The 24,296-nt window shown below is 39.1% G+C and overlaps 1 protein-coding gene across 1 annotated transcript; it reads left to right on the top strand.

The window, feature by feature from the left end:
- The first annotated feature begins 249 nt into the window (after window positions 1-249).
- On the top strand, window positions 250-15,159 carry LOC100586616 (histone-lysine N-methyltransferase SETMAR). The gene is made up of 3 exons (XM_003264921.4): window positions 250-443; window positions 9,857-10,720; window positions 13,164-15,159. Exons 1-3 carry the CDS (start codon window positions 288-290, stop codon window positions 14,196-14,198), a joined length of 2,055 nt encoding a protein of 684 aa, XP_003264969.1. The 5' UTR covers window positions 250-287; the 3' UTR covers window positions 14,199-15,159.
- The last annotated feature ends 9,137 nt before the right edge of the window (window positions 15,160-24,296 follow it).

Below are 24,296 nucleotides of genomic sequence, written 5' to 3'. Positions count from 1 at the left end.
ACTTCACCTCGAAAACCCCCTCTTCGATGCTCCCAGGAAAAACTAAAGCACTCACTTTGTTTCGTCCGTACCTTACATGGTTTTGTAATTATCTGTGGTGCCTCTGGCTGAAATCAAAGCGGGAGCCATACCCAAAAAGTCAAGGAAGGTAAGCGCCTTCCAGGCCACGCCTGAGGAGAAACGAACTACAATTCCCATGAGGCGGTGGGGCCACGGGACCACAACTCCCAGCATCCACTGCGCGGCCCAGGCCTGTCAGGGTAGTAGGCGCTGCGTGAGGTGGGTAAATGTTCGCGGAAGCGGCAAAGAAGACACGGCCTTGTGGGATGGCGGAGTTTAAGGAGAAGCCTGAGGCCCCGACTGAGCAGCTGGATGTCGCGTGCGGCCAGGAAAACTTGCCGGTGGGCGCGTGGCCCCCGGGGGCCACGCCGGCGCCCTTCCAGGTAGGGGCGGGGCCAGGCGGCGCGGGAGGCGGGCGCGCGGCTCCCCCACGTGGTCTCCTCAAGCCGCCTCGCTGGGACGGCCTCCCAGTCGCGACCTTTTGTCTTCTCTTATAGCACACCCGTTGGTGCGCGGGAACAGGTGTGCATGCCCCGGCCTGGGCCTTTTTCTGTTAACCCACGGCATCACCTTAGCAAGGGTGTTGTCCTTTTCAGTCCATTCCCTGAAGCGCAGAACCAGAGGCCTTGTGAGAACCTGGCTTTTTGTCCCAGTCCTGTCCTCAGAACTCAAGGAGGCAGCAAGGGGGGAGTCATTTACATCCCTGGTCTCAGGTGTCTCTCACAAGTAGGATAAGCCGTGGGGCCTATTAGTGGATCGCACCCGGTGTCGTGCATAAAAACAGCGCCTCAAGTCAGCCTTAGCTGTGGTCTCCCTCATGCTGTGGGCTCTTGGGCGAGTATAAATTAGCTATGGCTAAGCATTAGAGTCTTCCAGTGTACAGTTTAACAGTACCTGTCTTCCGGATTGCTTTGAAAATTGCAAGGAAAATACACTTTCTGGTTTGCTGTAAGAACTCAGTAAATGTTTGCTGCTATTAACTATCTCAAAGCCCTTTCTACTCTTTTTTTTTTTTTTGAGACTGAGTCTCACTCTGTCGCCCAGGCTGGAGTGGCGTGATCTCGGCTCACCGCAACCTCCACCTCCCGGGTTCAAGCTATTCTCCTGCCTCAGCCTCCCGAGTAGCTGGGATCACAGGCATGTGCCACCACGCCCAGCTAATTTTTGTATTTTTAGTAGAGACAGGGTTTCTCCATGTTGGTCAGGCTGGTCTCGAACTCCCAACCTCAGGTAATCCGCCTGCTTCTGCCTCCCAAAGTGCTGGGATTACAGGCGTGAGCCACCGCTTCCAACCTCTACTCTGACTTTCTTGTCCCTCTGACCTTGGCCTGAGCGTCACCTAAGGAATAAGGAATGATCAAAGATTTTGAAATGGAAAGAGCACTGGATGGGGAAGTTGGAGAGCATGGTTCAGAGCTTAGCCATCTTAGCTACTTCCCAGAGCCTGAGTTTCTTCATGTGCAACATGAAAATAATAATTTAAAAATGCATAGCCCCTTTAACATCCATTATCAACAGTGAACCGTATCTACCTTTCCTTTTCTTAGGGGTCTTTGTGAGGATCAGATAAGATAATAGATTCAATAGCAGCTTTCAAAGACATCAAGGAGAAGAATCAAACTCTGTAAAATATTTGAAAAGATTTATTCTGAGCCAAATATGAGCGACCATGGCCTGTGACACAGCCCTCAGGAGATGCTGAGAACATGTGTCCCAGGTGGTTAGGGCACAGCCTGGTTTTATACATGTTTGGGAGAGAGGAGACATCAATCAAATACATTTAACATGTACATAGGTTTGGTTCAGAAAGGCGGGGCAACTCAAAGTGGTTGGCGGGGGGGGGGTGGGGGGGGGGCTTCCAGACTATAGGTAGATTTTAATTTTTCTGGTTAACAATTGGTTGAGTTTATCTGAAGACCTGGGATCAATAGAAATGTTTAGGTTAAGATAAAGGGGTTTTTTTGAGACGGAGCTTGACTCCATCACCCAGGCTAGAGTGTGGTGGTGCGATCAGCTCACTGCAACCTCCACCTCCCAGGTTCAAGCAATTCTTCCACCTCAGCTTCCCGAGTAGCTGGGATTACAGGCGCCTACAACCACGCCCAGCTAATTTTTGTATTTTTAGTAGAGACAGGGTTTTACCATGTTGCCCAGGCTGGTCTCAAACTCCTGACCTCAAGTGATCCGCCCAGCTCGGCCTCCCAAAGTGCTAGGATTACAGACGTGAGCCACCGCACCCGGCTACATAGAGACCAAGTTTTAATTGTGGGGAGGAAACTCTCAGCTGACTTCAGAGGGAGTAGGTTGTAAAACGTTTCTTATCGAACTTAAAAAGGTGCTTCGCTCTTAGTTGATTATCTCCTTGTTGTAGAAAGAAAGAAAAAGAGGGGGAAAGGGGATTCTGTATAGAATGTGGATTTTTCCCACAAGAGACAACCCTCCAGGACAATTTAAAGATATGGCAAGGAAATATATTTGGGGTTAAAATATTTTGATTTCTTCCCTTATTTGTTATGTGATGTTATGCCAGAGTCAGGTTAGAAAGCAGACCATGCTATATAGGGTTAAAATTAAAACTCCTCTGATGAGACTTTATGGTTTGTAAGGCATGACTCCCCAGGTGCCTTAGGTAGGAATTTGGGCAAGATAAAAAAAAAATCAGGGTTTAGTCCTCAAAGAGTAGAATAAGATATTAATGTCAGAAATTATTATTGTTCCCCAGACTACCTTTGGCAATTTATGGTTAATAATACAGTTAGCTGGCCCAATATTAAACAGTGGTCCCTGAAAACTTAGGACTAAGCATTGCTGAGTGCCTGGTCAAAAACACTGATTTAAAAAACCACTGTTCTAGTCCATTCTTAATTCAACAAATATTTATTGAGAGCTAAATATATGCAAGGTAGTGGGTTGGGCTGCAAAGAATACAACAAACAGAAAAACACACTCTACCCTCAAGGTGTTTATAACTGTCACGATTAGCTTCAGTATTCCTGCTGCGCATGTGTGTGTGTGCGTGTGTGTGTAGGTGTGTATTTGAGACTATTCTATAAATCTGTTTGCAATCTTGAGTCATATTTTTCTTTGCCATATCTAAGAACAATTTGTCAAACTATGTGCCTGACATATTTTTTTAATTAACTCACTTTAGGCATTTAATTATTTAAAAATAAATTATATAAGTATCTCCCTTAGAATCATTATAATCATTAATGTCCATAAAATCATGAGGTTTTCTATTTTGCAAAGTCTATATTAAAATAAATACATCTATTTTTAAAAGGGGAGAAAGGAGTGACAAGAGGAAACTTTGTGATTGATTGTTATATCTACAGTTGGTGGGCATAAATGAAAATTGGGAGATTAAAACCCACTCCCACAGTGTTCTAACTATCTCTGTATATGCACAGCTCCCAATAGAGTTAGAGTTACAAAAATAAGACAGGATCCCTTCCTAAGAGAGCTTATTGTCTTTCTTACCCAGAAGATCAAACATGCTTGAAACATTTAAGTGACAAGCCTAAAAGTGCATTCAACTCGTTTTCTTCCATGTATTCATGGAACACAAAACCAGTCTTATAAAAGGTCAAAACAGCTTGCTTGCTCCAAACCCTGCCTTCACAGGCATATGCACACGTAAGAATTAAGGCATGAAAAAGTTTCAAGATAAAAATAACTTTGAGTCTGTTTTGCCTTTGGCTACTGTGTGAAAAGGCAAAAAAATTCAAATGTTCATATTGGAAACAAGCATATCATAATGTCATCAGTGTTGAAAGCCAAGTAGAAAATAAACTAATTGATTTTATTGAGCTAACAGTTGGATCTAACCATTTTTCAGGTCTCTGAAACCAGCTTCAAACATTATTTTTAAGATCTCAACAGGCCTTGACAAGAATTATCTGGCTCACAGTCTTCTAATAGCTGCTTGGAGGAAAAACAAACTTACCAGGCTAAAGGCCAAGTACAAAGATTCTTGTAGCTGGGGTTCAACACAACCAAAAAAGGAATAAAGATTTTCACAACACTTCTTTATAATTCAGAGGCCCAGGTTTTAAGCCTAGAATATTATAGTGTCATACTTCAGTTTCTGGGTCTTCAGTACAGAATATGATTTAGAAAAGTCAAACTTCTCGTTAACAAGTATCAAGAGCTGCAATCTGGCAATCGAAAAATGCTTCTTGAGCACCTGCTGTGTGCCTCCTCCTATGGATAGGAACCCCACTCCCATCACCATGCCACACTCCAAACCTCATAACTATGCTTTTCCCTGAGACACGTATCTGTTAGAAAGGTAAGACCTACACATTTAACACAATTAGAGAGCCCTACAATCTGTGTCATTTAGACCCTGAAGTTCATGCTATTAACAGTAAATGTAAGTCTAGTTCAGAGAAGAAAGAAATTATTGCAGACAGGAATAGCCAAGACAAGAGTGTATTTTCTCTTTTCTGTCAAAAAACTTGAAATCTTCACCCAGTGTTTCAAGGATCTGATTTCCAGTATATCATTTTGCCCTGATTGTTTTGCATTTATTCCCAGCTCTTGCATGAGTAATTCTGTGCTTTGATACATACGAAGAAAAAGTAAAACTTACGTTGTAACAATGCAGGAAATTTAAAAAATCCCAGCCAGGCATGGTGGCTCACTCCCGTAATCCCAACCCTTTTGGAGGCCAAGGCGGAAGAATCACTTGAAGTCAGGAGTTTAAGACCACCCTTAACAAAGGGCAACAAAGTGAGACCCCATCTCTACAACAACATTTTATTTTAAATTAACCAGACATGGTGGTGCATGCCTGTAGTGCCACCTACTTCGGAGGCTGACCTTGAGCCCAGCAGTTGGAGGCTGCAGTGAGCTATGATCATGCCATTGCACTCCAGACTGGGCAGCAACGTCTTTAAAAAAAAAAAAAAATCCCATTCTCCATGTCCTTTATACTTTTCTGACTGTTTCTAAATCCCAGTATGTGCATATTGCAGACAGTAAGGTAATACTTGATAAATGAAAGAAGTCTGGTCTGGGTCAGCTCTTAGCTTTTCTCCACTCAAATGGAGAAGTAATGGAGGAAAGGTATACAGTCTGATGGCTTCCTAGACACAATTTTGGTTTGAATATGTTTGAACCTGGAAAGTTTAACTCCAGAACTTATTTTTTTCACTACCCTACTATGTACTACCTGCAAAATTTTTATTGAATACATATATGCTAATCCCTAGAGTAAGCTTTTTAAGCCAGTTCTGTCATTTTTTCTTTCACAGAAACCTATGAAATAAATGTTTAGTAATGTTAAGTAATTTGCCAGAAACATATGTTGTTTTAAATATAACATCTGAAAGTAATATCTAGAAGAATTGAAAGAAGCCAATATTTTTATAAAGTACCTGACATGGAGTACAGCATTATTTCATTAAAATTTCATGATAGCCACCCCAAATGTGGGTATTATCCTTGTCTTATAGGTACTAATCTGAAGCCTAGCCAGTCACTTGTCCAGAATCACAATGCTAATAAGAGCCTGGCTGTGGTTTGTGTCTCCTTTAGAGCATTCCATGTTCTGCACTAGGAAGCTCTCCGCTGCTTCCTCACAGTTCAAGACCATAGTCACAGAGTTTTCCTGCCTGGTCTCCTGCACACTTTGCTGTAGTCTAACCTCCTAATTGAAGACATCTTTGTTCATTGACCATTTACACCTTTGACTTGTCTATGAAAAGAGTCAAACTCTGCAAAATATTTGAAGAGATTTATTCTGAGCCAAATAGGAGTGACCATGGACCATGACACAGCCCTCAGGAGATCCTGAGAACATGTACCCAAGGTGGTTGGGATATGGCTTAGTTTTATACATTTTAGGGAGACATGAGACAACAGTCAAATACATGTAAAACGTACATTGGTTCAGTCCAGAAAGACAGGACAGCTGGAAGCGGAGGCTTCCAGTTTCTGATTAACAGTTTGCTTGAAGGAATTGTTATTGTCTAAAACCTTAGGAATGCCTTGGGTAAGATAAAGGGTTGTGGAGACCAGGGGTTTATTATCATGCAGGTGAAGCCTCCAGGTAGCAGGCTTCAGAGAGAATAGATTGTAAATGTTTTTTATCAGACTTAAAGAGTCTGTTCTATCAGTAATTCCAAAAGGGAAGAGGGTATAATAAGGCATGTCTGACCCCCACCCCCTTCCCATCATGACCTGAACTAGTTTTTCAGGTTAGCTTTGGAATGCCCTTGCTGGGAGGAGGGGTCCATTCAGATGATCAGGGGACTTAGAATTTTATTTTTGGTTAACAGAGTACATTTTCTAGCCATTTCCTGAAACCATTCTCAGCTTCTACCCAGGGTGTATCAGTCAGGACTCATTTGTTTGCAAGAAACATAAACAACACAAAGTGGCTCCAACAAAAAAGGTAAGGAATTGCCTCAAATCAGAAAAGTCCAAGTGGTAACTATAGGCATGTCTGGACCCAGTAACTCTAAAAGTATTGTCAGATACTTCTTCCCACCAGCTTCCCCCTTCACACCCCTGCTTCCCGTTTCTTGGTAGGCTACACACTCAGTAGGCCTCATCTATGTGGCAGAACTTGGAAATGCCAGGCAAACACTACAGTTGAATAATTCTAGTAGAAAGAGAATGCCTCTTCCCTGATTGTTTCAGCAGAAGTCTGGCTTAGGTCATATCAGCTGACTCCCAGTTTGTAACCCACTTTACATTAGCTTTCAGATACAATTATATTTCAGATACAATTATTATTTAACTATGGGGAAAACAGTCTGAGAAATGCATCATTAGACAATTTCATCATTATGCAAAAGTCATAGAGTACACAGTACTTACACAAACCTAGATGGTATAGCATACTACACACTTATGCAATATGATAATGCCCTATCACTCCTAGGCTACAAACCTGCACAGAATGTTACTACACTGAATACTGTAGATACTTGTAACACAGTGGTGTTTGTGTATCTAAACATAGAAAACATACAGTAAAAATACTGTATTCTAATCTTACAGGACTACCATTGTATAAGCATATATGTGGTCTGACCAAAAAGTCATTATGCAGCACATGACTACTCAAAGTTTAACCACGTGGCATGTAAATATTTGAATAGAATGTTAGGACAATGACCTCACATTATTTCTGAAAATAATAAATAGCTTTTCAGTATGTAAATACCTGAAAAGATAGGTAATTACATAATCAGATGTTAAATTAGACTAAGGTTTTCAAAAGATTATTCTTGAGTATAGTCATTTTTTAAGTCATTATCATCTGAAATGATATTTTATTGACCTTTTATGGAGGAGAAAATGGAAACATGAAGACAAAATGACTCAAAGCAATTATTGGTATCAGGATCAGTGATTATATCCATCAAGGGGAAAAAATTTGTTTAAACAGGAAATTTTCCCAGAAGTCTCTGTTAGCTTTTGGAAGGTATCTGCAGTTCATTTGGAATTAGCTACTGTCTATAAGTCCCTTAAGGATTATAGATTGTGCAGCAAGTTTAATTTCAGAATTTTAAAAAATATATCATGAGATTCTTCAAAATCTTTTTAAATTTGTAAGTAAAAATAACTAAATAAAACTGTTTTTCACCTGCTTTCCTGATTAGAAAACTGCAGTAAGTCAGACTGGATTTTAAAAGAAGTTATCCGTGTCAAAAGAAAAACTTAGCGTTTAGTGATTTATATAGTACCTTAAAAATATGTGCACCTTTAATGACAAATCAACTTAAAAGTTTAACATGAAAAGTTTAACAAAGAGATCTTCATTTTACAAGTACTTTTTAAAATGTCTCAGTAACCATTTACATTTCAACATTGAACCTTTAAAAAGCTGAAAGTAGATTCTATATAAAACAGCAGTCATTGAGTTTGACTGATAGAGCATCATTTTCTAACCTATCCTTTATCCATTTAGGATATTCCTGCTAAGCTAAAGCTGTAAGAAACAACACAAACAAAAGCTATTTCCTCTCTCCACCCCCAAATGACTTTTTAAGCAGAATGTTGGCCCTCCCCCACAGGTCCTCCCACTGGTTGTCCTCCTCATCTTTCACAAGAGGATGTCAGTCCTCCCCAGCTCAGAGTTTTTTTTAGTATAGGGTTTTGCACTTAACTACATAGCTCCACCCGAGGCCTCCACAAGGAGTATAACTATCTGCTGTTCAATACCTTTCTAAAGCCTGGCCTGGAGACAAAATATTAATGGAGGATTGACTGGAAGACGTGGTGCAAACATTCCTCCAGGTGCTTTAAAATCTATCCCCAATGAAAGGCCGTGCAACTGGTTCCTTGCAGAACTGCTCTTACCTGACTGTGCTGTTGTGGGATCCCAGCAGCCTTTACTGGGGACCAGAATAAAAAACAGCCCATGAAACTGCTTCCTGGAAAAGAGTGGTTTAGAAGAACACATTGGTGGAATTCCTTCCTGGTATCAATACTGAAAAAAGTCAATGCCGCTTCTGAACAATGAGATTATTCCTTACAGGCAGGGCAAGCTACGTATCTAATCATATATCCTTCTCTGAATTGGCAGCTCTCAGGCAGAGCCAAATGTCCAGTCTACTTCTACCACATACTGTGTGTCTAAGCTCACTGGACCTGTTTGTTCTATTTCCCTTTCACCTTACTCTCCTTACTTGTTCATTTATCTTACCTGTTTGTAAGTCTCATTAAATCCTTTTTGGAATAACGCAGATATAAAATGGATTGGGTTCTATGTAAGCAAGAATTACTGTATACGTAAAAAAATCTGCTGGTTTCATGAGAGATACTTTAATCTGAAATCACAGTTTGAAAATATGCTTCACAATGCTAATGATGATCTAACCAGAGATCGGGCTTCACAGAGAGTTTAGATTGAGGATTGTCTTCTTTTTATATAACATTTTATAAATGTAATGTTTTGAAAATACAGGTACATTTAAATGACAGTTTTTTTATATTCCTTTCTCATTTAATTAGAATAGAGTTTCTTTACAAGTGTACATCTATAATAAATTTAAATATCTAGTAATGTCTATTTAAGAAATAGCATTTTTGGAATTCAGTGTGCAATTGACTAGTCATCTATGACTTTCTTATCCCCAACCAGTATCTGAGGTAACTCACAATTAAAATACATATATGCATGTATATTATCAGGTAAAGGTAAAAGAGATCAAAAGCTAAGGATAAAATGCTTAACTGTACTCAGACACTAAATTCAGCACTGAGTTTTCTGACATCCAAAGCTAAAAGGGAAACAAAAGAAGTTACAAAGCTTTCCATTTCTGATAAGAGAAAAAAATAGTATTTTTCTTATTGTCCTTATGCATACATAATAATACATATATATGTCCTTATATGTACCTATATATAACATACTATTATATACATTAAGTATTATAATGCCCAACTCATCCTTATGCATACCTAAAATAATACCACAAATTCTAAAAATTAATCTTAGCTGGACATAGTGGTTCCCACTTGTAGCTGTAGCAACTAAGGAAGCTGAGGCAGGAGAATCACTTGAGCCCAGGTTACAGTAAACTGTGATCACACCACTGCACTCCAGCCTGTGCAACAGAGCAAGACCCTGTCTCTTAAAAAAAAAAAAAAAAAAAAAAATTCTTGTTTTATTGGAGAGAGATCTTTTTGGACAATATCTTAGTACGCTGTGTTTTGTCAGTTTTGTCCTGTTTTTATATATGTTAGAATTAGAATGGGTCCCAGTCAAAAGCTACTGGGAATATATAGGAAATATATGACATGCCATGCTGACTTACAGTGTGTATATTTTTTACAGTACACTCCCGATCATGTAGTTGGACCTGGAGCAGACATTGATCCCACTCAAATAACCTTTCCCGGATGCATTTGTGTCAAAACTCCCTGCCTCCCTGGCACTTGCTCCTGTCTCCGCCATGGAGAGAACTATGATGATAACTCATGCTTTAGAGATATAGGATCTGGAGAAAAGTATGCAGAGCCTGTTTTTGAATGCAATGTCCTGTGCCGATGCAGTGACCACTGCAGAAACAGAGTGGTCCAGAAAGGTCTACAGTTCCACTTCCAAGTGTTCAAGACGCATAAAAAAGGCTGGGGACTTCGTACCTTGGAATTTATACCGAAAGGAAGGTTTGTCTGTGAATATGCTGGCGAGGTTTTAGGATTCTCTGAAGTTCAGAGAAGAATTCACTTACAAACAAAATCCGACTCCAATTACATTATAGCCATCAGAGAACATGTTTATAATGGGCAGGTAATGGAAACATTTGTTGACCCTACTTATATAGGAAATATTGGAAGATTCCTTAATCATTCTTGTGAGCCAAACCTTTTGATGATTCCTGTCCGAATTGACTCAATGGTACCTAAGTTGGCACTTTTTGCAGCCAAAGACATTGTGCCAGAAGAAGAACTCTCTTATGATTATTCAGGAAGATATCTTAATCTAACAGGCAGTGAAGACAAAGAAAGGCTAGATAATGGGAAACTAAGAAAACCTTGTTACTGTGGTGCCAAATCATGTACTGCTTTCCTGCCTTTTGACAGTTCTCTATACTGCCCCTTAGAAAAGTCGAACATCAGTTGTGGAAATGAGAAGGAACCCAGCATGTGTGGCTCAGCCCCTTCTGTGTTCCCCTCCTGCAAGCGATTGACCCTTGAGGTGAGTCTGTTCAGTGATAAGCAGCTTGCCCCTCCCCTTAGTGGAAGACAGTGGTTGGCTAGCTTTACCTCTGCCTAGTTACATAAGTTTAACTCAGGAATGTGGCAGAGACTACAAGTTGTCCATCAGTATCCTTTCTCCCTTTCTGTAATAGAATTCTCCATTTAACAGGAGTACATGACTACCCAGAATACTCACTTTCCTAGTTAGATTTGTCTTAGTAACTGTTCTAGTTAATAGGATATAAGCAAAAATGACAAGTGCTTAAATGGAGATACCCTGCCCTTCACCTCCTCTTTCTTCCTGATGGCTGGAATGTATACATGATGACTGGAACTGGAGCAGTCATCCTAGACCCCAGAATGACCCTGGGACAGGAAGCCATTGCATAGAAAAATCAACAAGATTAAAAGGAGTCTAGGTGTCTGGTACTATAGAACATCCTACCAGTCGTGATCTGACACCTTTGTACTTTCAGGTGAGAAATAGTCTCTCCCTTGCTTCAGCCACTGTTATTGTAAGTTTTCTAGCACTAACATTGAACCTAATAATGATCCAAGAAACCCTTGTGGCTGCATACCTAAACCCTGCTTTCCAACCAATTTTAACAGTAATAAAGCTGACATTTTGATTTCTGTCTGACTCCTGCATCCTACTTGTTTCTAAGCATGGATCAAGGAAAAAGGCATTATTAACTATCACCTGCTAAAACCCTAGTAAGTACCACCAGTAGTGAAAAATATAACCATGAAAATGACTTACATGTTGTAACCAAAAGTCAGAAAAAGAGACATATTGTAAATTTTTCATTATATACTTGGCTGTACTCCAAATCTTGTGAAGTTATGCTTCAAAACTTCAAACAGCCTCACTTCATGTATAAATAACAGAAAAATAACCCTGTCCACACCACAGAAGGAGACGGGAGTTTTATGATCCCATTTAAACTTCTAGAGCAGTAAACATCTCCAACTACCTTCCTTAAAGCAGGGATGTTGCAAAAATACAGTTACTGTGGAGGTTTATCAGACATTTTGAAAGCTAAAATAATTACTAGAGCCCCTATGATATTATTAAGTAATTTAATTTCTTCTCTAGTACATGAAAACCCTACCACTAGGAGGCCCTGCACTTTCAACATTATAGGAATCCATGTTATATATAACACTATTCCTCCAAGTACATTGTACACTTTAAATGAGTGAAATATACAGCATGTGAATTGTATCTCAATAAAGCTGGGTTGTCTTTAAGTATCTTAGGGTTTATAATGTTCATATAACATTATATGGAATGGTTCCCTGTGAACAAATGGTACTAGAGTACACATAAAATGCCCCAAATTACAAATACATAGTATCAAAAATTTTCCTCCAAATTAATCATTTCTCCATGCCAACTTTCCTCTGTTACTTCAATGCCTCTGAAGCAGTCCTGCTTTTTATAAGGCAGCTTGTATCCCTCACTCCAAAATATGCTTTTTCTTGCTCACAAGCTCACCTAATAACTGAGATGCTTCAGGAGCAATATGGAAGTGGTCAGAAGGAAAATGATTGGCCCACCATTTGATTCTGCAGATACCCTTTTCTATGTCCTTTTGCCTTTCTCTATTGAACAGCAGAGGTATTCCCAGAGGACAATCTTCCATTCAGAGACAAGGACACAAACAGCCCCATCCAACTCAGTGACTCTGCCAGAGACAACTGACTGAATATGGACCCCTGGAAATTTTTTGTCCTCAGGCACTAGTTTATTATATAGCACTTAGTCCTAGAAACCAGATTCCTAAGGTAAGAGTCAAAGAGTCTTTATTCCAAGTCTTCTAAGCAGCAAGTTAACTGCATTTGTTTGCTTCATTGCCATATTTTTGAGAATGTTGACACCTATTTTGAGAGAAAACATTTAAAAATATACTTCCACTTGACTATTATCCCATGATAAAATAACATTTTTATAATTATAAATTATAAGATTCAAATTTTAAAAGATGGGGCTGGGTGCAGTGGCTCTCACCTGTAATCCCAGCACTTTGGGAGGCCGAGGCAGGCAGAAGACTTGAGGTCAGGAATTTGAGACCAGCCGGGCCAACATGATGAAACCCCATCTCTACTAAAAATACAAAAATTAGTTAGATGTGGTGGCACATGTCTGTAGTCCTAGCTACTCAGGACGCTGAGGCATGAGAATCGCTTGAGCCCGGGAGGCAGAGGTTGCAGTGAGCCAAGATTGTACCACTGCACTCTAGCTTGGGTGACAGAGCAAGACTCTGTCTCAAAAAAAAAAAAAAAAGTAGTTACAGTTTTTGCATTGTTGGAATTTGGTATTTGATATTGGAATACATTCTTAAATAAATGTGGTCATGTTATACATCATTTTAATGAGCATTTCTTGCTTTGTGTTTTTTTGCTAATGACCTCTTACTTGCTGTTTATGTTTATTTTAGACTATGAAAATGATGTTAGACAAAAAGCAAATTCGAGCAATTTTCTTATTCGAGTTCAAAATGGGTCGTAAAGCAGCAGAGACAACTCGCAACATCAACAATGCATTTGGCCCAGGAACTGCTAACGAACGTACAGTGCAGTGGTGGTTCAAGAAGTTTTGCAAAGGAGATGAGAGCCTTGAAGATGAGGAGCGTAGTGGCCGGCCATCAGAAGTTGACAATGACCAGTTGAGAGCAATCATCGAAGCTGATCCCCTTACAACTACACGAGAAGTTGCTGAAGAACTCAATGTCAACCATTCTACGGTTGTTCGGCATTTGAAGCAAATTGGAAAGGTGAAAAAGCTTGATAAGTGGGTGCCTCATGAACTGACTGAAAATCAAAAAAATCGTCGTTTTGAAGTGTCATCTTCTCTTATTCTACGCAACCACAATGAACCATTTCTCGATCGGATTGTGACGTGTGATGAAAAGTGGATTTTATATGACAACCGGCGACGATCAGCTCAGTGGTTGGATAAAGAAGAAGCTCCAAAGCACTTCCCAAAGCCAATCTTGCACCCGAAAAAGGTCATGATCACTATTTGGTGGTCTGCTGCTGGTCTGATCCACTACAGCTTTCTGAATCCTGGTGAAACCATTACATCTGAGAAGTATGCTCAGGAAATTGATGAGATGCACCAAAAACTGCAACGCCTGCAGCTGGCATTGGTCAGCAGAAAGGGCCCAATTCTTCTCCACGACAATGCCCGACCGCATGTTGCACAACCCACCCTTCAAAAGTTGAATGAATTGGGCTATGAAGTTTTGCCTCATCCACCATATTCACCTGACCTCTTGCCAACCAACTACCACGTCTTCAAGCATCTCAACAACTTTTTGCAGGGAAAACGCTTCCACAACCAGCAGGATGCAGAAAATGCTTTCCAAGAGTTCATTGAATCGCGAAGCACGGATTTTTATGCTACAGGAATAAACCAACTTATTTGTCGTTGGCAAAAATGTGTTGATTGTAATGGTTCCTATTTTGATTAATAAAAATGTGTCGAGCCTAGTTATAATGATTTAAAATTCACGGACCAAAACCGCAGTTAGTTTTGCATCAACCCAATATCTTCATAGATAGAAACAGAAATTAAAATTGCATTTGAAGTAGATTCCACGGACTTATATTAAGAATGTAGAAAGGTGGCCTGGCATGGTGGCTTACAACTGTAATCCGAGCACTTTGGGAGGCTCAGGCGGGCAGATCACTTGAGTCCAATAGTTCAGGACCAGCCTGGGCAACATAGTGAGACCCTGACTCTAATAAAATAATTTTTTTAAAAAAGAGTAGAAATATGTACCTTGAAAAACATTTTGGCCCAAGAATAATAACAATCACACTTGAAGAACAAAGCTTTTCTTTAAAAAAAATTTTCTTTAATTTTCAAATTACTATTCACAAAATAGCAGTGGCTGTTAGATTTTGTTCTTGGCCAAATGGAAAATTTTGCCCTAATTAAAATGTAGTCACTCTCCAGTGTGCTACCATTGAACAAATCACTGAACCTTTCCAAGTCAAAGTTTCCTTAGTTGGGAAGATTGAGTTAACACATGCAAAGGGGTTAGAACAATGCCTGAGTATATAGAAAGTATTCAATAAATGTAAATTATTAGTCTTGAGAACTGTCTGTAGCATGTGACCCAAAGTTCTCCCTTCTATTCAGGTGTAATTAGGATATAATGTCCTTCAGTGGCAGACTTAAAGGGGGAAAAAGTCACAAAGAGGTGACCAGAAGGGTTAGAGCTGAGCAAGAGAGGTTCCTGCCCTGAGCCCTGCATTTTAGAGTGCCTAGGGTTACATACGTATGCACACACACGAATTAAAGAAGACATGGATACCATAACCAGACACATGAGTTAAAGAAGACATGGATACAGTAACCAGACAAAGACATTACTAGGAAAGAAAACTAATACCAATATCGCTTTTGAATATAGAGGCAAAAAAAAAGTACTAGCAAATGAAATCCAGCAAGATGTAAAAAGAATTACACACTGTGATCAAGTGGGATTTATCCCAGGAAAGCAAGCTTGGTTTAACATACGAAAATCAGTAAATCCAGTATATTAATGGGATAATTCACAAAAAATAAATACATAATCGTTTCCATAGACACAAAGCATTTGACAAACTCCAGTAGCCTTTCATGATAAAAGCAGTGAACAGACTAGAAGTAAACAGGAACTTCTTCAACCTGAGAAAGGATATCTATGAAGACCCACAGCTAACATCATACATAATGATGAAAGACTGCAAGCTCTTATCCTAAGATATGGAACAAGAAAATTATCTCCAAGCTCACCACTTCTATTCATCATTGTACTGGAGGTTCTAGGCAGGACAATTAGGCAGGTAAGAACTTAAAACTCAGGGCTGGGTTCAGTGGCTCATGCCTGTAATCCCAGCACTTTGGGAGCCAAAGCCGATAGATCACCTGAGGTCAGGAGTTCAAGACAAGCCTGGCCAATATGGCAAAACCCTGTCTATACTAAAACTACAAAAATAAGCTGGGCATAGTGGCACACACCTGTAATCCCAGCTACTCCTGAGGCTGGGGCAGGAGAATCATTTGAACCTGGGAGGCGGAGGTTACAGTGAGCTGAGATCACACCACTGCACTCCAGTCCAGGTGACAGAGTGAGACTGCCTCTCAAAAAACAAAAAAGCCTTAAAAATAATAAGACAAATGATCTAATTTAAACATGGGCAAAAGATCTGAATAGACATCAAAAATAAACATGAATGTGAAAATGTGCTCGCCATCATTTGTCATCAGGGAATTGCAATTTAAAACTATAAGTTATCCCTTAGCACCCGCTAGGATGGTAGAAAGCGAAAACACTAAAAATGCCAAAAGATGGCAAGGATGTGGAGCAACAGGAACTCTTCGTTGTTCATTGAAATGTGACATGGTACAGCCTCTTTAGAAGACAGTTTGGTGGGCTCTTAAAGAGCTAGGCATAGCCTTAGCATTGATCCAGCAATCATGCTTCTGTTAGCAAAATGACAGGGGTTCAGTCCTGCTGCTCACCACACAGAATGTCAATCACTGAGACAATGAATGTTGCCAGGAAAGAAGTATTTAATTGGGTGCTGCAGCCAAGGAGAATGGGAGATAAAGTCTCAAATCCCTGACCAACTACAACTGGGGAGGCTTATATAGTGAGGGAAGGAATTAAGGGGGGTAAAGAAGCAATTATGATGAATGAGGGGATCTGGCATCTTGTTTCCATGTGGTGATCTGGTGAGTTTAAGTTCCTTGCCTGAGGATCTGTTTCCTGAGGAAGGCACTCAGATGAGACAAATGTAAATTTCAAGTTTTAAGACCTGAAGGGTCAATTTCCATGTGTGTTCCAAAACTTTTAAATATCATTTCTATGGGACAGTTGGAACAGTTTCACTCCTAGGTATTTACTGATTTGAAAACTTGTCCTCATAAAAACAGCACACACGTGTTCATAACAGGGTTATAATTTGTTAAAACTTGAAGCAACACACATTTCTTCAATAAGTGAATGGATAAACAAACTGGTACATCCATATGATGGAATACTATTCAACAATAAAGAAATGAGCTATCGAGCCACAAAAAGTCCTGTATGAACCTTAAATGCATACTGTTAAGTGAGAGAAGTCATTCTGAACAGGCTGCATACTATATGAGTCCAACTATATGACACTCTGGAAAAGACAAAACAATAGGGAATAAAAATGTCAGTGGTTGCCAGAGTTTGAGGGGAGGGAGGAATGAATAGGTGAAGCACAGGAGATTTTTAGGGCAATGAAACAATTCTGTATGATACTGTGATGGTGTATACATGACATTGTGTATTTGTGAAAACATATAGAACTTTACTGCACAAAGGGTCAAAATTTTATGTAAACAATTTTAATCATTTAAGAAGGCAGGGAATCACAGGAATGCAGACTGTGACAAGAGAACATAACTATTAGTACAAATGTAGGAAACAAACTCAAAAGAGTAGGGGTGAAAGGTGCTAATCTAAATAACTTTGGAAATTACTGGAGTTTGTAAGACTAAAAGCAAAAGGAACTGCATGTAAGCAGTTCCTAGTTGATACAAGTTGTTTCCCATGGGGGTTGTAGAGAAGTTTAAACATTCCCTCTGGAGGTTTGATAATTAAGTCTGCTGAAATGAACTGACAATAAACAGATTAAGAAAAGAAAGACCATTTTAATTACGTACATGCAAATGGAAGCCTCAGAAAAATATGAGACTCAAAGGAGGAGACAGATGGTTGGAGGTTTCATAGCATAAAATGAATAGGGGCTTGAAGGGGAGGTGATGACAAGTTATGGGAGGAAAAGGGGAGGAACTGCATGCTGAACAAAGATTGTCTTATGTAAATAAAGTCTCTCAGGTCATAAAAGTTGTTTAGGAGTTCTTTATTGCTGCTGAAGAATAGGCAATAGCCTGTTTTGGTGTGGTGACAAATTTTAATCTCCTATGGTGATAATCTTTCCTGGTTGTTTGATGAAATTCCTAGGGAGGAGGCTCAAAACAAATGTATTCCTTTTGGAAGAACTTCCCTCAGTCAGAGAAGGGAACTTCAGGAGAGCCCCTCCCTGCACTTATGGGAGTAGGGTGAGAAACAAGAGAAAGCCAGACAGGCCTCCATTATTGGGCAGCTTCTAAGTCCTTTCAATTTCCTTTAATTCTAAGTGCTCAGCATGTTAAAGGACCATACGTTGGGGTATCATTTTCCGAGCCTTAACAGGATACGATTCTGATATTAACAACTCTGATATTGCCTTACATGTATACTGGAATTAAACAAATTGATGGCAGATCGTGGGAGCCAGGTTTCTCACTGTTGGATTGGGAATTTACATTTAAGCAAAGGAAGGATGATCCATGTGGTAATGGATTAATTGGAGACATCAGCATGAACTCACATTTAGCTTAATATAGATACAGAAGGTTACATATAGAAATATTTCTAGATTACAGTTAGTATATTACAGTTAGTATGCACACATACATTTCCTTTCTCTGTCAGCTCAGACAGCCTAGAAGCAATGATGCTCCAGTAGCAAGGAGCATATTTAGCACTCAGATCTTGATTTTTATACCATTCTCGAACAACAAAAAAACAGGGCTCTTTGGAGAAATGGCTAATTCTGCTACTAGAGAAGGAAATCAACAAGCTGAGACTGGAGCATCTTGTAGTGCCAGAAAGTAAGGAAATGCTTAAAAAAAAAAAGAAAAAGGAAAAGAAAGAAAGAAACCTACATTGATGGGGGTGTCAAAGGAGTATAGAAACAAATTGAAAGAGGTCCCATTGACCAAATCTGGAATAATTTGAGCAAGAAAATAAAGTAGTACTGGATTATAATACAAAATATAAAAATCTGTGAGTCCATACTGATATAAATAAATGATTGAATCAATAAATAAATGGGGTAAAAACAAATCTAACTTGCATAAGTATTCTAAATAACTTATGTAGCTATTTCTGCCCACAAAAAGGGGGACCATAAATTCCTACTCCTTTAGTGTAAGCTATACATAGTGACTTCCTCCCAATGAGTGTAGAATGGAAAGTTGAGGGTGGAGGAAAGGGAGGGGAGCAGAGTAACTTTACTCTGGGGAAACTTGACAAATTATCTCAGCTAGGTGATCAAGGTCAATATGAACAGTGATAAATCATGTTGGTAGTATATGCCATTGACAGGATGTGATAAAGATGGTACATTAACTCTGAGGTCTTGCTCCCCAAACCCATAACCCAAGACTAATCATGAGGAAAAGAATCAGATAAATTTAAATACACGGTCATCTACAAAATACTTGAACATTATTCCTCAAGATTGTCAAGGTCATGGAAAACAAGAAAAGTCTAAGAAATTGTCACAACCAAGAGGAGTCAAAGAAGACATGATAAGTAAGTCTAATGTGGTGTCCTGGATGAGATTCTAGAACCAAAACAGACAGGTAAAACTAAAAATCTGAATCAACTATGGTCTTTAGTTAATGATGTATCAATATTGGTTCTTAATTGTAACAAATGTATCATAATGTAATGATATGTATAATATCATATGTATGTATCAATACATAATATATAATGATATGTATAATAATGTAATATAAATGTACCATAACTAATGTTAGTAATAGGGGAAACTGGCTGTGGGATATATAGGAACTTTCTGTATTATCTTCCCAATTTTTATGAAAATCTAAAACTATTCCATGAAAGTCTACTGTAAATGAAAATGTGCCGATGCCAGAAATGGTGGTGCATGCCTGCATGCCTTCAGTCCAAGCTACTTAGGAGTCTGAGGCAGGAGGATCCCTTGAGCCCAGGAGCTCCAGGCTGCAGTAAGCTATGATACTACCATTGCACTTCAGCCCAGGTGAAAGAGGGAGACCTGCCTACCTGCCTATAAAAAAAAAAGAAAGAAAGAAAGAAAAAAGACAGACAATTATAAGCGTTGAAAAGGATGTGGAGAAAGTGGAAGCCTCATATATTGGTTGGTTGGTTGGTTGCAAAATTGTGCAACTACTCTGTAAAGCAGTTTGGCAGTTTCTCAAAGCCCACATACAATTACCACGTCCCAGTAACTCCACCCCTGTCATGGATCCAATAGAATTGAAAATATGTCCACAAAAAGTGTATGCACATCCAGCCTGGATGACACAGCAAGATGCTGTCTTAAAAATAAGTATGCACAAATGTTCATATAGCATTATTCATAACAACAAAAAGTGGACACAACCCAAATATTCATTAGCCGATGAATGAATAAACAAAATGTAGTATCCATACAGTGAAATATTATTTAGCCATAAAAGTATGCACAAATATTCATATAACATTATTCATAATAGCAAAAATAGGCACAACCCAAATATCCATTAGCTGATGGATGAATAAACAACATGTAGTATCCATGCAATGGAATATTGTTTGGTCATAATATTATTTGGCCATTCCATAAAAAGGAATGAAATACCAAAAAATGCCCTGATATGGATGACCCTTGAAAACATTATGTTAAGTGACAGAAGCCAGACACAACAGGTCACATTTGTGGTATTCTGTTTACATGAACTATCTGGAATAGGCAACTCCATAGAGATACAAAGTAGATTAGTGGTTGCCAGGGCCGGGAGCAGGAAGGAGTATAGGGATTGACTGCTAATTACTAACAAGTACATGGTTTCTTTTGGGGGTAATGCAACATTCTAGAATTAGTTGCGATGGTTGCACAACTTGTGACTACACTAAAAAGCACTTTAATTAGGTGGATTTTATGGTATGTGAATTGTATCTCCATAAAGATACTATAAGAAAAAGAAGAAAAGGAAGGAAGAGGAGAAAGAGAAGGAGGAGCAGCAGAAGAATGAGGAGGAGGACAACAACCACCTGGTACCTCTGGTTTGGAAACTGGTAACTTGTGACTCTGAATATTTATTTCTGGGAAGAACGCTTTAGGCCCCAGGAAAATGCTACTCCGCTTACTTTCTCTCCTCAAAAACAAAACATAACTGTGCCTAATGCTCTGGGTTGGGCCATTACCACCATCAGAGGGTGACACAGCTTTGGGGTGCAGGGAGAATGTGGACAGAAGTGCTTAGTTAGATAAGAGATACATTAATTAACTTGACAGCTCTTCCTCTCAGCATAAATGTAACAGATTCATGAATAGCAATGTATAGTTTTTAATTCCTATTACTATTACTTACAATTCCAATTCCTATTACTTTTAAATCTGTGTAAGTCTAGAAATTTGATACTGGTTCTTTATATTACTGTATAGATTTAACAGATGATGAAAATGACAGCATAAGTGATAGCTTATGTGATGAAATTAAGATTTTTTGTTTTCCGCAATAATAATTTACCAAATGTGGCCCCATTAGAATGTTTGAACATGATACATAAATTTCATGGTTTGTTTTCAACTCTGTCTCAGCAGAGTGACGCTTTCTCAAATTGAAATTAATTTTTAAAAAATACTGTCAAAGACCTACACTGACTGAAGAAAGATGGCCTCATTTGGTATCATTGTTAATAGAACACCAACTATGTGAAAATCTTTTTATAATACAGACCAAAAAGTGACTGAGGCAGGTCTCAATCGATGAGAGGTTTATTTTGCCAGGGTTGAGGATGTGCCAAGGAAAACCGTAAATCACAAGAGTATCCGTGACCTATGAGTTTTCCAAAGAGGATTTTGTGATCTTGAATATTTAAAGAGGAAAACGTAAGCAGGAGAGGGGACAAAAAGAGGTGGGAGTGAGCATGAGCAGTGAGGTAGATGGTTAGATTCTTGTGAGGCTCTGATTAGCTTCACTAAATCTACATTTTACATGTGAAAAGTGGGAGGGGGGAAAAAGTCAATTATGCATTGTCTCATGCTCAGTATATCTACATTTTTACATCACATGAAGTAAACATGTGAAAAGAGGGAGTAGAGGAAATAAGGCTATGACATGGGATTGTGAAATTACAGTTATCTGTTTGGGCTCAAAAGAAATACAGTATTGGTGATTACCAAGTTAATTTCCCAAGCTCAACTTTGCCTTTGGCATAGTGAGTTTGGGGGCCCTGTAATTCCATTTTTCTTTTACATTCCCCCCGTATTATCCCATTTTCATGCTGCTGATAAAGACATACCCAAGACTGGGTAATTTATAAAGAAAAAGGTTTAATGGACTCACAATTCCACTTGGCTGGGAAGGCCTCACAATCATGTTGAAAGGTGAAAGGCACACCTTACACAGCAGCAGACAAGAAAGAGTTTGTGCAGGAAAACTCTCCCTTACAAAACCATCAGATCTCATGAAACTTATTCACTATCACAAGAACAGCATGCAAAAGACCCACCCCCATGATTCAATTACCTCCCACCAGGTCCCTCCCATGACAAATGGGAATTGTGGGTGCTAAAATTCAAAATGAGATTTGGGTAAGGACACAGCCAAACCATATCACCCCTGTTCTTCAAAATATTTCAAAGAAAGTGCTGTAGAAGAAAATAAATCATCGCTAGAATGATTTATTCCTAGAAGGTTAGTATCCACATGCTAGGAAGGCTCATTTCTAAGATGTCATGAAGTCTCATACCCCACAGAGAAAGATAGCGGGAGAAAGGAAGAAAGAAAATAAAGACCAAAAATAGAAAGAGAAAAGGGACCAAGGACAAATTGTAGCAGCAAAGGGAAAGCAATCCTGGAAAACCAATTCAGGCTGTACTACTGAGAAGTCCATACATCAGTGGCAGGCACGAAGGTGGCCTATATGTATGTGTGTGTGTGTGTATATGCATATGTCTGTGTGTGTGTATATATATATGTATATATGTAAGTATATATGTGTGTGTATATATATATGTACACACACACACGTATATGCATAGGTTGCTGTTATTTCTCCTGAACTCCTAAGTTCAGTTTGGAGGGCTTTAAGGTAAGCACAGTTTTAGTTTCTAGTGATTCCAAGTCAGAAAATTGGGATAAAAAAATTGATTAATGTTAGTTTGGAAACATATAGTTAAGAAAGAATTCAGAATCAAGTCCAAATAAATTGTAGACAAATAATAAAAACTGAAATAAAATGAATAAAGCTAGAATCGAACAGGCATACTATAGTGACCTCAGCTCACTACAACCTCCGCATCCTGGGTTCAAGCAATTTTCCTGCCTCAGCCCCCAAAGTAGCGGAGATTACAGGCATGCACCACCATGCCTGTCTAATTTCTGTATTTTTAGTTGAAACAGGGTTTCACCATGTTGGCCAGGCTGGTCTTGAACTCCTCACCTCAGGTGATCCTCCCACTTTGGCCTCCCAAAGTGCCGGGATTACAGGCGTGAGCCACAGTGCCCAGCTATCTTTTGAAACATAACTTTTTTCTCTCAATTCTTTATTTTTACCAAAGACAAATCACAGAAAGACCAATTTATTTGCAAAAAGTTTTAGTCTCATTATACTTGGCCTGATTACTTGCATAAAGTACAGCAAGAATAATTATTGGCCAATAGGCTTTTTTTAAATTGGCTTTGCTGGAACTTTTTCATAAGGAATCTCAGATTAGACTTTTAAAGCCTTCTCAAGCACAGCCAAGAATTTGTCTGTGCCTGCAGATACCTGTCTCAATTCCTCTCTTCTTGAGGTCCCAAAATAACATGAGATTCCTGGGCCTGTCAGAAAATGATATTCTCTACTTACCACAGGTCAATAACCCCATAAAGGAATTTCATAAACAATGTAAAAGGCCAGTTTCTCCAAGGGTTTTGTTTGTTTGTTTGTTTGTTTGTTTGTTTGTTTGTTTTGAGATAGATCCTCACTCTGTTGCCCAGGCTGGAGTGAAGTGACATGATCTCAGCTCACTGCAACTGCTACCTCCTGGATTCAAGCAATACTCATGCCTCAGCTTCCTGAGTAGCTGGGACTACAGAGGCATGCCACCATAACCAGATAATTTTTTTCGTATTTTTAGTAGAGATGTGGTTTTGCCATGTTGCCCAGGCTGGTCTCAAACTCCTGAGCTCAGGTGATCTGCCTGCCTCAGTGCTAGGATTACAGACACAAGCCACCATGCCCAGTCTCCAAGGGGCTTTTATTGGCTCTCTAACATCATCTCAATTTCTGAAAGCATTCTGGTCATATCTGAAAATATGCCATGCCAGTCAAAGCTTTGGTAAAATAACCAGTGTCTCCAATTATAGCCTATTCCAAAAGAAAACAGATTCTTGCTGAACTTATGCAAATAACTATATTGTTATAAATTAAGAATACTTACAAATAGTTTCTAAATTCTGGAGAAATCAGGTAGAGAAAAGGAAATATGGTTCAAATTTGGCTCACAATGGTATACTTTACAAAATTGTTAAAAGCTAAAAATAGATCGATTTTTTCTTGACCCAAAAAAACACAAAAATATCAGCAATATTTCAAACAAAAAAGTCACAGAAACATTATTTCAGTCCTCCATTAGTTCAGTCCCATGCAATTAACTCATTCCATTTGATTGGGGTTAGCGAGCCTCATGAACACATTAGCTCTCCAGTGAGAATCCTGGAAATTTTCTCTCTAAAATTCTCTCTAAAATGTCTA

Source organism: Nomascus leucogenys, chromosome 21 (genome assembly GCF_006542625.1).
Source record: "Nomascus leucogenys isolate Asia chromosome 21, Asia_NLE_v1, whole genome shotgun sequence".
Classification (NCBI taxonomy): domain Eukaryota; kingdom Metazoa; phylum Chordata; class Mammalia; order Primates; family Hylobatidae; genus Nomascus; species Nomascus leucogenys.
Note: the sequence above shows the minus strand (reverse complement) of the source record. Positions and strands in the feature narration are given on the sequence as shown.